General features: G+C 38.1%; 1 protein-coding gene across 1 annotated transcript in view; it reads right to left on the reverse strand.

Moving 5' to 3' along the window:
- Positions 1–52: 52 nt before the first annotated feature.
- LOC115236449 (proton channel OtopLc-like) overlaps positions 53–16,443 on the reverse strand; it is a 27,291-nt gene continuing 10,900 nt past the window's right edge. Inside the window, exons 2-9 of the mRNA XM_029808918.1 lie at positions 4,546–4,774; positions 4,117–4,231; positions 2,960–3,185; positions 2,466–2,623; positions 1,955–2,171; positions 1,721–1,883; positions 650–1,516; positions 53–188 (exon numbers count right to left, since the gene is read on the reverse strand). Coding sequence (XP_029664778.1) covers positions 682–1,516; positions 1,721–1,883; positions 1,955–2,171; positions 2,466–2,623; positions 2,960–3,185; positions 4,117–4,231; positions 4,546–4,774 — 1,943 coding nt within the window. The 3' untranslated portion in view covers positions 53–188; positions 650–681. The remainder of the gene's footprint in view (positions 189–649; positions 1,517–1,720; positions 1,884–1,954; positions 2,172–2,465; positions 2,624–2,959; positions 3,186–4,116; positions 4,232–4,545; positions 4,775–16,443) is intronic.

The raw sequence follows: 16,443 nt of genomic DNA on the forward strand, positions 1-16,443 counted from the left end.
AGGGAAAAACGGGATTCGGGTCCAAGTATAGCCAGCTCGCGCTGTCCACGTAGGGTAGAAGATGCATCGCGTCCAATGACAGCGAATTCGGGTACAGTGTCCGCTTGTAAACGCATCCGCTGTCCGTCGACGGTTTCAGCATCAATCTTCCGGGACAATGAAGATCTTGTAAGCCAGAATGATGCAGCCTGTCATCATTACGTGTTTTATAAGTAAATTAATACGCGTTTCATCTATTATAGTTATTAACAATATTGTTATTATTATATTATTAGTAACGAAATAGCTATAGAAGACATATACAATAATTATGAGAGACATTAAAAGATTGCCAAATGTATTAAAAATTCTTGAGGACATATAGCAATATCACAAATCAAATTCAAGTCAAGATAAACAGTATTATATTAGTGAAATTTCTCATTTAAACTTTTAACACAAATTAGGTTTTTAATTTGTAACAGTGTTAGTTTTTCACTGTTGATAACTCTTATAATTTGATTATTATCTCTAAATTTTTTTTTTTTTTTTGAGAGATTATGAATCAACTTAATTATGAATATAATAATAAAATTAAATTAAGGAGCATTAATTGCCCTGATATTGTTGTGTAATATCGTACGGTATAATTGATGTTACTTCGACAAACCTGCACGAAAGTCGGCGTAAGATTCCGCGTTGTCAGTTGAGAGGATGCTCTCCTCGCGGCGTTCTGTAGCATTTGTTCCACGCCTCGAGCAGCAGCACGCAACTGTGAAATCTGTAGAAGATCAAGAGAGGCAGACCGATTCTTGACAATACGCCCCAGGCGAGCACGCCGAAGAACCGGAGCTGCAACTCTTGCGACAGCCAGTTCTGCGTAATGACAGTGTCGAAGGCCCACAAGACGGCGTTGCTGAAGAGCAGAAAGGTGATCACCTGGCGGCCGGGCTTGGCCAGCATCTGAAAGCGCGTGATGCACGAACGTCGCGACGTTTCGGCGATCAAGGTGCTCTGTGCAAAGCATTGCACGAGCTGCAGAATCGATGTTGACAGCAGCATAATGTGTCTGGCTCGCGTGTCCTCGGTTTCGCCGTGATCCGACATGGCCAGCGAGCAGGCGCACACCACGATGGTGAAGACGGAGTAGAGCTGCACCCCGAAGAGCGACACGTTCGACAGGAGACTGTCCAGGGCGGCCGGCGCACGCGACACTACCGAAATCTGTCGCACCTGCACGAGACCGCTGGCTGTCATCAAGCTGCTCAGCGTCAGTATGCCGATCAGGGTGCCACAAGTGAGCCAGGATAACGTGGCGGAGGGGAAATTCTCGTCCTCTCGCACGACGAGGAAGATTAGGATCACCACGATGCCGGCAACCATGCAGAGGATGCCCAGAAAGAGACCCTTGCTGGAACCGTCGCAGCCTACCCTAGTGTGACCGCTTAAATCCTTGCTGCCGTGAAATTTTTGTTTAGTCAATCGACTCCGACCGACGTTCTGACCCATCACGAAAGTCACCGCGGCTGCGATTAGACTGAAAAAAATTATCAAATAAATTATAAGAGTTATCAGCAATGAAAAGATAACATTTTTACAAATTAAAAATATAATTTATGTTTAAAATTTAAATGAGAAATCTCACTAATGTAATACTGTTTATCTCGACTGGAATTTGATTTAATAAAAATTTAAAAAAATTAACCGAAAGTGCATAAATAATTGAAAATATAATATGTACCTAAATTGTACGATAAAGGGATACAGGAAGGGCATGCTTGACGTCCATAATTGTCCTAGGGTGTTAGTATTCAGGCATTCTTGCAGCGCGATTACTTGTGAGATTTGCTCGTTCGAGACAGGTTGATAGGCCTTGAAGGTGCTTTCTCTCGTCGACGAATCATCTAAAATAAACAATTTGAAATATTCACTCTCGAGAAACTTATTCGCCCAACGAAAAAAATCGAATACATACCTATAAAATCCCGTGATTGTCTCGTCAAGGATCCGGGAAATCCTCGAAGACTCAAAGGAGATACGGACGTTTCCTGTTCGTGTTGCGCCAAATGCACAAAGTAAGTCCATTCTTGCGCGGAATCCCAAATCACCAGACGTGCCCAGACCGCGACATTCGTGGCTGCGAGGTGGGTGAAACCGAATCGAGCTGCCAGACCGAAACGTTCTACGAGGACCTATACGGATATAGATAGAGATAGAAATTAGGATTTATTCTCTTTTGGATATAAATAAAATTGCAGGATTAAAAAATATAGAATCTGTCGAAGAAATATATTTTGGTGAGAAATTTCGTTTGAAATTTAGATGAAAAGTTCAGAGAACCCTTTGTTCCATATCTAGTATATGTAACGATACACAGTCGTCGACGCATCAAAGCGTAAAAAAAAAAAAAAAACGCATTTACGCATTGTCCGACCGTGCGCGCTCAGTACCCTGTTTAATGCAATTAACATAAGACCGACGCTTGCCTGCGAGTTTACGAAGAGAAAGTGCATCTGCAAGAAGGTGAACAGGCCGTGCATCACCGGATGCACGAAGACGACGTCGGTCAAGCACTCGGTGCCCTGCATCATCGTGTGCATCGCCATCTCCAGACCGTTGAATACCAACGTCGCCAAACCGAACACTGAAAATCACGTGTGAATCAATGAAATGCAATTTACAAGTGAACTTAATTAAATGAAAATTTAGTTCATATTTAGAATTCCATGCGAATATAAAATAAAATTTTCAAACGTGCGAATATATACCGTGAATTAAATTTCAATTAAAGTACGAATAAAAATTTTATATTAAATCTTAATTATTTTCATGTTATATTTTATAATTGTAATGTAAAAGAATTTAATTTTTAAGTTTTAATATCAATATCCACAAATAGAATTTAAATGAAATTTCATCATACAGCGAGAAACAAACGTCGTCGTTTTTTCGTTCGATTGGATTAACATGTATCACTTACGGAGCGCGCCGACGCGTATGTAAAAACTGGTCGGTGCGGTCCTGGCCCTGGAGATGTGCGCTCGTTTTAATGATCCAAACCTGCTGAGCGACGCGCCGCCGAGTTCCGCGTCGCCGAGCCCGTTACCGCCGCGACTCAAACTGCCGCAGCTGTCAATCAGCACCCATATGTAGATTGCGATGATAACAGCAATACTGCCCACGTAGAGATACATGAGGAAGATGCCCTGAAAGAGAATTACGGAGTTATCTCGTGATGGATTCGCCCGTGATGCAAAAATATCGAGGTACCAGGTATATAATTCGGAATGCCCCTGAACAAGATTCGTGCGCGAAAATCGTTATTGATAATGGTCGATCCGATTCTTAAAACTCGTCGACCACCTACCTCTTCATCTACGTGGCTGGTCTGTAATTTTATGCTAATGAGAGCTTTCCGTAAACTCAAACGAATTCGATTGCACGCGATCAAGAACGTCGCTTTAATATTTGACATAATACTGTTTATATCGAACCGCTACGTCTTTTAATTCTGATCATCTCTTTTGGAATTTCGGCGATGTAATGCGTCACTGTCTTCTTTTTTTCATTAAAAATGCTTCTTAAGATATTAAAGTAAGAACGTAATTCAAGATTATTCTTCAAGATTATAATTGCAAATAGAAAATTATTATTTTTGTAGAGTTTATTAATGAATCTAGATATAGAGTATGATTATAATAATTATGTTATGGCAAGTTATTAATTGAATCAACTTTTCTTGTATCTTAAATTATAAAAATTAACGAAATAATTATGTTTTCAAAATAATGCATACAAATACATTTTTTAAAGATATTTTTAACATGGCGAACAAGAAAATTAAAAAATCGTCATTGCGATATAATCTGGGGATGCTAGTATATTCAGGAAGACCCAAACTCCGAGTTTCTAGCTCAAGGTCGCCCGATCTCGACGCGTGTACTCGGACTTTCCCCGGATTGTATGAAGTAACGGTACGATAATCCCAAGTCCGACAGCGCGAACGTTACTTTCGAGACCTCGACGCGTTGCACGTTATAGAACGAACTCGCTTTCCTGATAAACCCGGCGTATCCGCGATAATCCATGGCAATTAATTTATGAAGCCAGACGGACCGACAAGGTTGAATTACTTACTTGCAAACTGAGCAAAGGCACAGGCGTGTCCATGACCTCGGCCAAACATACCGCGAATGTTAGCACGACGATCAGCTCGCCGTACACGTTCGAGAGGACCACCCATAATTGCGAGCTGTAACAAAATAGCACAGAAGAGAGAGAAAAATGAAAATTTATAATTACAGTTTCTTTTATTATTTAGAAATAACATATATACGACTTATATCATGAAAACTTTTATCATACTGAAAAACTTGCGCCTCGAATAAGATATCATTTAAGAGACAAGCCCTTTTTACATCTTATCTTAATAAAAAAAAAAAAAAAGATGGATTAAATCTAAAATTAAGATAAAAAAGGATAACATTAAAAACTTTTTGATAAAAAAGACGCTCTGTAAATGCGACTTGATGGCGTAACGATAGCAATGACAATTTGCAATCTTACTAAGGTTCCGAATGATCCAAAAGATCCTCGGGCGACCGCGTCCTCGCCAGGAGCCTAGAGACCAAGGACCTCGCCGGTGGCGACGAGGTGGATGGTTGCGCGGGTGGCTGGTCGTTCTTATCCTTGGTCCTGCACCCCGAGGGGCCACCGCTCGGCGCACCCTCCACGGTGCCACCCGTTGTACTTCCGGTCTCGTTCAGGCTGTCCTTGTCGTGCTGCTCGTTGCTCGCTACGAAAAAAAAAAAAAAAAGGGAGAAGATTAATGAGAAACGCACGTTCTCGCGCGTTATAACATTCGACGCGTACGCAGCGGCCGGAAAAGTGGAACCGCGCTTATTCTTGCCACTTTCTTTCTTTAGCCTGCCGGGTCGCCGGAGAAATGTGTGTAACTTTCGCTGGAAGAATTTATACGTTTATTTCTGCGGCGATAGCGCCCGCGGCGTTAAGAGCATTCGCGGATTTATAAATCTCTCCGCTGGCTTGTGTAAATCGTCAATCGAGGAATCGCTGCGTTCAACACGTGCTACTTCATTTGTGTACGGATTTCGAATGTGGAGAAAGAGTCCCATTTTATATAGATTTAACATCTGCACAATATAGTATTGATAGTATTTATACATTAAGTATTTATACTAATCTTCAATTAAAATTTCTATTTATTCACTGAAGTATTAAATGATGATGAAAGAAGCGAGAAAGCAGGTGAATTTTTTTTCTCGCGAAATGTGTCGAGATAAATCAGCTCTTTCATATGTCGCGTTCGACAATATACACGTATATTGGAAAAATATCTCGGGGATCCTCTTTTGGAGATTCGTGGATTAATAAAGATTTGCAAGAAAAAACACTTATCTGGCTTTTTACTTTCGACATCATAATTCAATCCAGCTCCAGGTGAGGGAACAGGAGCTTTAATGTTTCTGTTAATGCAATGTTGGAATAGAAATTCGAGAAACATATTTTTTCTTTCTTTATTACATGAATTATGAGCGATTGAATTAAATCACGAATCGAAAAGCGCCATAACTTCGCAGCAGTTTTAATTATCATAAATTGAGATTAATCGGCAAAGAAAGAACTTAATTTTCGACTTTTTAATGTATCGTGATATAAACTATGTAACTCGATTTCTTTTTCATTTCGGATTTGTCGATTATTGTAGATTGTTATAATATATGACGGACCATTGAATTAAATTTTGTTACACGAGTTCAAAAGTGTGTTTGCATTCCTATTAAATAAATTAAACTTTATACTCGTTCCGTTATACGTAAACGTTACTTTTCGTGCAAGTTGTTTTTCTCATATAATAATTGTTCGTCGATTGTCATAAATATTGTTCGTCACACAATTGAGCAATGATGACAGGCGCGCAGGGAGAAACGCTTTGCGCGTTGAAATAATTAAGACAGCTGGCGTGAGTTTGCTTAATAGCGCTTTTTGCTATAATACTGCATCTTTTAATAAAGCATCGCGCTGTGCATTCGCAGCGCGACGCTCATTGCATAGCTAGGTGCTACACAATGATAGTTGTTCCGTCGTTGCGGCCCGTCAGAAAACGCGCGTGTACGAGGCTTCTTCTAGTAAAAGTTCGGACTCTTCGGCGCGTTAAATAGCTGGCAATTACCGCGAGTGTAATGCCGTGTAATTAATGACGGCGAAACCAGTAAGTTTTTTATCGCACGCGCAGATTTGTCTATTTCGGTCGCGCTAACGCAATTTTTTTCTGCGCATTCAATTCGTCTCGTTGCAAAATATTCACCGCGACAAATTCTATTTATCGATTCGATATAATGAATTATTTAAAACTTTATATAATAAAAATCTATTGAAGTTTATATTTAAATCGGGCACGAACTTATGCAATCACCTGATATTAAAATTTAATATAGATCCATGAAGAAGAGAGAATAATTAGTTTGAGTTTTAGGACAGATTAAGCAATCGAAAAGTTTTCAACGATGTTTAATAATTTGATCATAATTGCTAAGTCGAGACACTTATATGATTTTTTAACGAGTTTATAATATTTATAACTATTATTTATAATTATTAATTATATCATTAAACAATGATTCGATTTTACTTACTTAAGTAGTTTCAATTGTACTACTGGATATAATTATTTCAATGATTAATATTTGAAGACTGATACTTGTACAAGGTTTCTACAACATTTTCTGTTAGTTTTTTTCGACGTTACTAATGAATAATGATTAAATTTCATTCGTTATGAACCGTAACTCCTGTGTATCGCAGTTTATTAATATTTTAGATGCCCAATAATGATATTTCAAAATACCTCTTAAGACCTGAGTTCCGTCATTAGCCTCGATTTTTCCTCTATCTCCCGAGTCGAGTGGAAGACGAATGTACTTTGCGAATGTACTGCTCATTCTCGAGATGGACACTTTACTATTCTTAATGAAGCACAGAAAATTATGATATCCTCTTCAGCGGCGATCTTAGAGGGATCGCTTTTACACGAACAATAATGAATCGCTTAAGAAAGCAGTATCGAGTATCGAGGCTAACAATAAGTTGCAAGAGATGCTTTTGACGACCTATTTGGCGATCGATATCGACATGGCGATCCGTAACGAACAAGACATAACAATAAGTGGCGGTTGTACTCTCGAGATCTCTAATAAGCATCTCTTGTCGACTCCATTCCGTTACTTCGACGAACGCGGATCCGCGGCTTCTCGAGACGCGCGATGCAACGCTTGCATGCTAAAAATCGACTACATCCTCTTGCGCGCGCGCAAATTCTCTCCGATTGTACGTAATACAAATTGCATGCGAGAACGAGAAGTACGAGAAGTCACGCGAGTCAAGAGTCAACGCGCGCGACAGCTGGCAGTACGTGTCGTTCGTCGGCGCGATTAACGAACATGAAAGATCATCGCGTATCCCGATGGAGACATGTGCTTGATTCGCGGATGACGCGATGATGGAGCACCGGCAAGTGCCACTACAAAGGCCGTCGAAAGAAATTGATAGAGGTGAAAGGTCCTTGGACTGAAGACACCGCGAGTACCTTCCCGCGTGTTGTACTCGACAAGATGTTACCGTGGGCGAGAGAGGGGTGGGATAGTGAGAGAAGTTTCTTTATGAAAGCTCTGTCTGTTCGACGACGATGATATTTATAAATATATAAGTATGGGAAAATAATCTTAAATAATTTATTCATAAAGCTTAGTAAATTGTTATTATTAGAAAGTAAGCAAAATATGTGTGCACAAAGTAATTAGGATCTCTCCAATTCCATGTAATTTAATTTAAATATATATATAGCATGCATTTTAAAGCTAGTAGATGTTTTTCCTAGGAGAAAGCAACGCAAATTCGAAAAACTATGTACAAGTGTTTTGTATCAAATCAATTTATCGACAATTCTGATCGCATAAAATTATGCGAATGAACTTTAATCTAATGAAAAATATATGCCGCAAGTTTAATAGATGAGATATAAATATATTAGAGTATGGTACACGAGTCTAATTTCACGGAATCGGTGAAATTAGTATCATCACGTAGCAAACTACTATTTGCTGTGCACCTGCGGTAGATTACGAGTCGATTGCGGAAACTTTTCTTTCTCGTCGGTTCGTAAATAGCGAAAACTCCCGTAAAGCTTACGAAATTCGTCGAGATATATATCGTATCGATAAAGCCATATGGCGTTTGAGAATTATTCGATGGCATTCGTTTGATTTGCTATGCGTTCTGATGAAGATAAGAGATCGTACCTTAACTTCACACTTAGTTTAAGCAGTTTGAACGCGAATTAGGACTTCAATAGATGTCATGTGTATGTTACGAAATGTTAAAGTTATGTGTAACGAAGTTATAACAGGCGTTGTTTTTCCACAGACAGATTTAAAATTGATCGAAGATAAAACTTGAATGATCAAAAGGAACAGTTAGATACGCCGTTTGCGGATGATCTGCGTTACGGTACATTCAAATCTAAACATCGGTATTTGAAGCTTAAAGTACGAATCAGGAAATAGTACTTGGTAGTAATAAATACTTAATTCATCATGTTTATTGTAAAAATAATTTAGAGAGAAGAGCAATCTGCCAGTTCTAAATCAATTATATTTCAAAGAAAACACACTTCTATCTATGAATTTTAAAAGTCATGATTGATCACAGTTATGCGAAAAGGAACAAAATTTTTAAGCATCGATATTTGAAATTTAAATTACGAACTAGGAAATAATACTTTGCAGTAACAAATACTTTAGTTCGTCATGTTTATTCTAGAAATAATTAGAAAGGGAGAAGCAATCTGCCAGTTATTATGCCATTATATTTCAAAGAAAACACACTTTTATCTATGAATTTTAAAAATCATGATTGCGAAACACATTATGCGAAAAGGAGCTAAAATTTTTATTTTAATTTAATTTAGATAATTATCTTCAAAAAAAATTTGAAGCGAGAAGTTTAGAAATCGAGCAACAAATTAACGTGGAAGTAAGGCATTTAATTGACGAAATGTAACATCACGTAATTGCCTAATTAAAATGAAAGAGAAAGAGAGAGTGTTAGGGGAAAAAATGAAAGATTAAATTTAACATTCTAGTAAATATCTAAATTTATAAATAATAATGTTCGGGAGAGAAAACGATCTTTTATTTTAATAGAAAATTTTCCCCAGATCTTGTCCCAATCCGCGAAGGTGCCGTTACAAAGATTTACCTGACGTCCATACGTTCGGTCACCGGGAAACTATCGTTGTGACGGGTCGTCGGCGACGTCGCCGTCCATCACTTGGATCTCGCGAAAACGTTACAACCGCGTGACGGATGACGAGAAGTGCACGTGACGATAACGCGAAACCAAGTGGCACTTGGCGAATAACTCGGCCGAGCTCTCGAAGGAGCATCGACTCTTTCGGGGATATCGGACGGTGGCAGGTGATGGTGGTGGTGGTGGTGGTGGTGGTTGTGGATGATGACCATGATGATGTGATTTTCTCGTAGCCTCGTTTCCCAACATCCGTCGATACGCTCGGCCATATACGTACGAGCGTTTTGCTCTTATCTTACTATCGAGCGAGGATGCCGACGAGCTTCGGTCGCTTCGGGGAAGCTGCGTTACACGTCGCCCTCGAAATCGAACGGTTGTAGAATGAGATTCCGCTATCCTGATGACTCACTTACGACCCTCGCGATTCGTTGCGTTTGATGGAAGCGATTTGACGCGGGTGTTTTAGATCAAAAATTGCGAGCGGAGTGAGAAAAACCGGTGCAAGAGCAAGAACTTGACACGGACATGTCGTACCCCAGTTTTCTTGTTGAATATATTAGAATATATTAAAGAAGAGAGAGAAAGAGAGAGGGTCTATTTTTTTTTTAAGACTCGTACTCTAAAGTGGTTAAAACCTGTCTAGTTGTTCTTTTTCTTTCTAAAGCATGAACAGTTAAAGTCAAGAAGAGAACGGTAATGATTAAAAAAGAATATATAAGATTATATAATAATTATGTATAATATTTTTATATTATTTATTGACAATATCTAGATAATAATTATTTCTGTAAATAATTAGGTATATAAATTTAAAACTAGATATAAATATTATGATTATTTTTATTTTATTGAGCAAACGTTTTATGTACAACATTCCGTACATCAAAATAAGTGCCAATGAAAGAGACACGCTCATCATAAAAGAAGAGAGAAACTGTCTCTTCAAATCAAATTTCATTAATCTTCTTTTGCCGTTCTACTTTCGTCGTGTGCCCTACATTTGCGTGTGCGACACTATTTATGAAAACGCACGCTTTTTTTACGCATTCGCGCGAGTCATCACAAGTAACGTCTAATTAGCGCGCATTGTACTATTTCTAACTTACAATTCGAATTCACGAATGATGTACTTTCCAATATTCGTTTTTCTTTTTCTTTACCATCATACATGCACCTTTAATTACTTTGTTTTACGCTATATTATCTTATCTGTCATAGGAAACATATTTCGTGTGTTTCATCGTTTTTCGTCTTCTGAAAACTTATCGCGTAATGAATTAAACTCATTTTATGTAACTTAATTGGAAGGAGATTGAAACGATATCAAATTGATATTATTATTAATGCAGAAGGAAGCCATTAATAAAGTATACTGCGAAAAAGATTGGCAAACCACAGAAATTAAGATACGTATGTGATCATAATTAAGTTTCTTGGGAGATTGAATATCTTCCACGTGGAAACATGAAATTGAACACAGAGTGGGAAATTTGATGAAAGTTTCAATAAAACGACGTCACTCGATGTCGAACTACTTTGAGTGGCCGGTACCTGCTTTCACGCTATTCATATGTGTTTTGTATGTAGGTGTGCTCACATCACTACCGCCTTTAAATTTAAGTAAACCAGATATTTGTGTGTATACCTCTGTCATTATAAATCTTAATTATTTATTTAATTATAGTTTTTTAAGAAGTTAATTAATATTTTTTTATTTATTGTTACTTTGTAATCGCGGAATAGTCGCGCTCAAAAAAGTTGTAGAAATGAGGAGAATGATTAGATTATACATACATTTATTATATTTATGGAGTGTATGTAAAGTTTAAACGACGTATATCAACGATCATTAACCGACTGATAAATTTATCATTTCGCGTGTATATTCTAACTACGCAAGCAGGTGCGTGATGGTCAGCAAATAAATCGGTAATGCTATTTATCTTTCTTCGAGAATACGAAATGCGACATTTGTAATTCCGGTCGTTTATGCAAACTGACCGCATACGCGCATCTCTTCTCGTAATAACAAATTCTCTCCGAGAGGTGAGATTGTGAAATGTGAGCAAATATTTTAATGTGTAAATCGACAAAGACATACCTTATTTGTTCAGCAGAGACGCGTGTTAAAGTCGAGACATTATTATTCTACCAGTCAAATCATTATGAAACCTATTTGGAAAATGCAATTTGTGACAGAAGATATAAATAAATAATATTTATCATTCATGTTTAAAAATTGCAAAAAATTTTCAACAAATTATTTTATATATCGTTGACTAGATATATTCAAGTAACAAATGTGCAACGGCAATGACACGTAAATACCAGTTGCTAATAAATAAAATCGCAAAAACGCGAAGATAGGGATCGCGAAAAATCTTGCGATTAAATCACATGTCACATCTAAGAAAACGGCTCATACGTGAGCTTTAACGATGATCAGTGCGTAAGGTCTCTTCGTGCGACGAGTTTTATTATCGCAGTAAAATAATTATAATAAGAAACAAACATGGAGACAGCACAGCAGAGATCGCGTCTTGTGAGCGTTTAAATTTTTTTTTTTTTTTAATCTTTACTTGTGTGAATTATTACATCGGAACTGGCCGCTTCGTGCGAGCTGTGCGAAAGACACGTCAATGAGAGTTGTAGCTTGTAAAAACGAACACGTGCGACAGCTTGATTATGTTATAACGGGACCGCTTACAAGCCGAGGATTTAAGCTTGAATTCTTAAAACGGAAGTTACGTTTAATCGAAGAATCTTAATAACGTAAAAACTGCGAAACATGTTATAGGAGAATATGATCGTACCCGATAATCGATATCGCTTGGAATGTTATTCCGTTTTATAAAATATAAAAAAAGCGATATTTGCTGGATCATTGCGTAAACAAAGTAAACGTGATAAAAAAATATACCGGACATATCACATATCGCGGGCTTCACAATTTAATAAAAATATTATAAATTAAATAATTGCATCAAATTATAATTTTTATTTTATTAGAATATGTTATATTTATTGTACGATTATTATACTTTTTCAAATTATACATTGTGCTCTATTTAAGTTACATCTAATATAAATTTCAATTAAATTTATTCAATTTAATAGAGACAAAAGTAGAAATCGTTATACATGTCCACGATACGACAAAGATATTAATTTTCCTGAAACTACCCTAAAACTTTCTTTCAGTTTGCTCTTCTTCTTTATCGCAGCGATGCAATGTCGTGTAGCTTTGTCCTGTCTACAATTTGTTCGGGCAGATATATCAGCGTGCACGTTGTTATTACTCACGGCAGCACTTTCATAATGATCCAGGTAGATTCTTAGTAAGTTGTTCGACGAAAGAACATCTGCGTCGAAAAGTCGAAACCGTATGGTTATCCGGGAGAGAAGGCCGCGCGTTGTAAAACGCACTCTCGCGCGAGTGTGTGCGCGCGTATATTTTCGCACAGATGCGATTGTGCGTCTTGGTCCATGCACTACCACCGCGTGCCGAGAAAAGTGGTTAACTGTACTGACCGGCGGCGGTGTTTGGCGATGCAGCTGCATCATCTAACTGCAGAGAATCAGTTATGTGTAACAGTGACTGAGGCCTGTCAGGAGGCTTTTAGTAACGGTGGCGTCATATGTCTGACAGATTGATGTTGCACGACGATTGATGGAGTCAGGGCACGGTGTTGCTTGGAGTAGAACACGAAAGTAAGTTACGGCGATTCGAGAGGAAGTACCCGCGTCATTTTCTTTCGCAAATACGTTTAATTTTGTGACAATCAATCAATTCGTTCGTTAAAGACCTCCGTATTTATATTCCTATTATTTTTCATCCCAACTATACGCGCTGCTAATGAAGAAATAGTAATGTATATGCTTCCTCAATGCGCCGCTAATTAAGGAATGAGAAGTTGAGTGTGCCTAATCAGTTATCCCTAAAATTTGAACGAAAGCGTAATTAAACAAATTAAACTCCTATTCTCATCACTCGCAGAAAATAATTTGCGGATTTGTTTAATTCTCCCTCTTGCTTTTTTCTTTCTTCTCCTTTATTACAATTTTAAATGTACATTTTAGACAAAAGTTCGAATGAAAGAAATACTTGATATTATTACGTGATGTAGTTAATTTACATACTCTTGCTTTCATCGCGGAATATTGAAAAAAAATTTTTTTCTTTTTAATCTAGTTCTCTCGTTTTAAATAATTAATTTTCTAAATCCTTATGTAAGTAATATTGTATATTATTTAAAATTATCTCATCCCTTCACTCGCTTTCGTGCTCGCGCCGATCGTATCTTTTCCCAAAGCAAAGATTTTTTTTTCTCTCTGCGACGGAGGAGAAAACGGATTCGCGGCGCGATGGAGTGGCCTCAAAAGTTATGTGCAAGAATAATAGAGGTCTTTTCTCCCGCTCGCTCGATTTTTACGCTTCTCGGAGTCGTAAAAGATTTGCGACCAAGACAATGGCAACGAGCTTTGAAATCGTTATATCACGCTCGCGTATTTTAATTCCGATGGGATAACTTATGGCCGCCAGAGCTATGCATGCTTTCTAATTCCCTCTATGTAAATCTACATCCGCTCGGACGCAACGCATCGTTCTCGCACCAGAAGAACGCTCGGTCAGTCAACCAGGAAACAAACGGCGAGGCGAGAGCATGGAAAAGAGTGTAAGAGTCGTGGGATTAACAGCCGATGATGGCATACGGATAATAAAGTATCGATGTGGAATGGACGGTAATAAAAGGTGCGTAAAAATGGTGAAAGTAGCTCGCGATTCATGTGATATACGGCAGCTCTACGGCGGCCGTGCCGAAGAGTGCACCATATCGGACGAAGATATAATGAAAGGTCTCTCGAAAGAAAGCAAGAACGAATTGGACTTGACTAGAAAGCTGCTTTTGTCAGCTCTGCCTCGTTTTAACTCCTGAACAATCAAATAACGTATATGGAGAACGCTGTCAAAAACTGTTAATGCCGTTGTTGACCTTTTAACGGCTCTGAAGATTGAGTTGTAAAGATTGAATATACTGCCGTTCGTTAAGCAAAAGAGAAAAAATATAATGTGCGTATATTAAGAGAATATTATATTCAGTGCGTCAAAAAAGTAAACTCGATTATTAATTTATTGATAACACCATTGTTACATTGACAGGTATATATACATATATATCCCCGCAAATATAATGTTATCAATAAATTAATATATACCTGTCAATATAACATTATCAATAAATTAATAATCGAATTAATTTTTTTGACGCACTAAATATAATATTCTCATTATTTTATTTCTTAAAGTTTCACAGATGTAAACTCACTCTATGATTCATCGTTAAAATTTTACTCATTAAAATTTTCCTTTAGAAATCTGATCAAAGCTCAATAATATTTCGATATATTTTCAAGCTGGGATACCATCTCAATTTATCCTTTCTGAGATTTCATAAGCATTCTAGATAGATTCTCTATAGAATCCAATTTTAGACTCGAGCAAGACAATTGACCGTTGCTCGTGAACAATGTGGACGGGAGGATAGACGAACAGGTGTATAGAAATACAGCCTCTGAACGAACGAATATTGAGTTATCAATGGTCAGCTCATGAACCATACTCCGCACGTATCAGAACATCGTATGCGTATGCATAGCCGGTGTACTATCTACCGCTACTCGGATCCTTTTTGCCAGACAATACCGTAAGATGCGCGTGTCGCCTCGCATACCGAATTCCGACGACATACTTCGTCAAATCATGCGCCGCTATCGTTTACGCCGATGCTACTTATAATCTCTCGCGCCTGATTACAATTCGCAAGTAGATCAACCGGTGATAGAAGTAGATAGAGGTGATAGAGGTCGAACGTAAACGAGAAGAGTGGCTCTGTCGAATCGCGGGAATTGTTATGGCAATTTGCAGTTAAACTTCAGTTAATTTTAATTCGTGAGAACATTTCTTCGTTAAGAGCGTGCCGTTTTCTTATAAACGTTATTTCCATATCAATTAATTTTTACTAATTTCCTTGGAAACTATCCTAATTATAAACTCATAAATTAATAGATATATTTTCTATTTAGGGATATATAACGTATATAACTTTGGATTTACATCGATTTATATTCATGAATGTAATTTTAGATCTAATTACAAAATTAATCAAGATTTCATAAAACTTTTAAGGTTTTATAATAAGAAAGAAAAGGGAAAGCATATATAGAAATAAATACATAGCTTTCATATTTTCAAAAAGTAATACATTTCTAAATAATTTCCTTTGTAATGTTCGCGAAATATTTCATTAATCGCGCGTGAGGGTTATCGCATACAATGTTCGGAAATTTTTACTCCAATTATAAAAAATTCATAAACTAGTCCAAACTTGCAGAACTTTTTTAAAGAGTAAAATTATATTTTATCTCGTAACCGGAGAGAGACAATTACTAATTGCTAAACAGCAAGCGGCTTATTTATTTATAAGAGGCTCAAAGTTATCTCACTCAATCGTCGTAAGATAGATTTTCTCACCCCATTTCTGCTTCATCGACGTCATCGAGACCGCGGATATCGTATCCGGTACATCCACCGCGCGTTCCTCTTTACCGGACAGAATCTTCTCGACACATTCCGATTTTTCCATCTTCGTCACCGATCCTCCTTCATTTCTCCAATCGTCATCTTCCCCCTTATCGTTCTTCATCTCTATGAAATCTTTCAGACTCGGCAGATCCCGGATATCCGGTACTAAAGTTTCCTCGTCGTCCTCCCTGATCTTCCATTTCGCCCTCTGTCGATGCTCGTTCTTGTTCTCTTCTTCCTGCACTTTCTCGCTCGTAGAATCCAGTACTTCTTCAACAAGTTCCTCCTCTTGAAGTATATATTCTCTGCTCTCGTTTGGATTTCTATAAATCCTGTAGGGCCCCACGAGGCCCACCACCCCTCGGGGCAGCGCCACCGGGTTCTCTCGATCCGGCCAGCGGTTCTCGTATTCGGATCGATCGGAAAACATCTTCGATGGATCCGGTAGAGGCTGCCTGGGCGTGTCGCGGAGCCACTTTCTTACCTCGACTCGTTTGGATACGTCTTCCGGGTCCAGCTGTCGCTTCTCGCTGGGAACGGTGTCCTCGATCCGT

Source organism: Formica exsecta, unplaced genomic scaffold (genome assembly GCF_003651465.1).
Source record: "Formica exsecta isolate Colony F162 unplaced genomic scaffold, ASM365146v1 scaffold247, whole genome shotgun sequence".
Lineage (NCBI taxonomy): Eukaryota > Metazoa > Arthropoda > Insecta > Hymenoptera > Formicidae > Formica > Formica exsecta.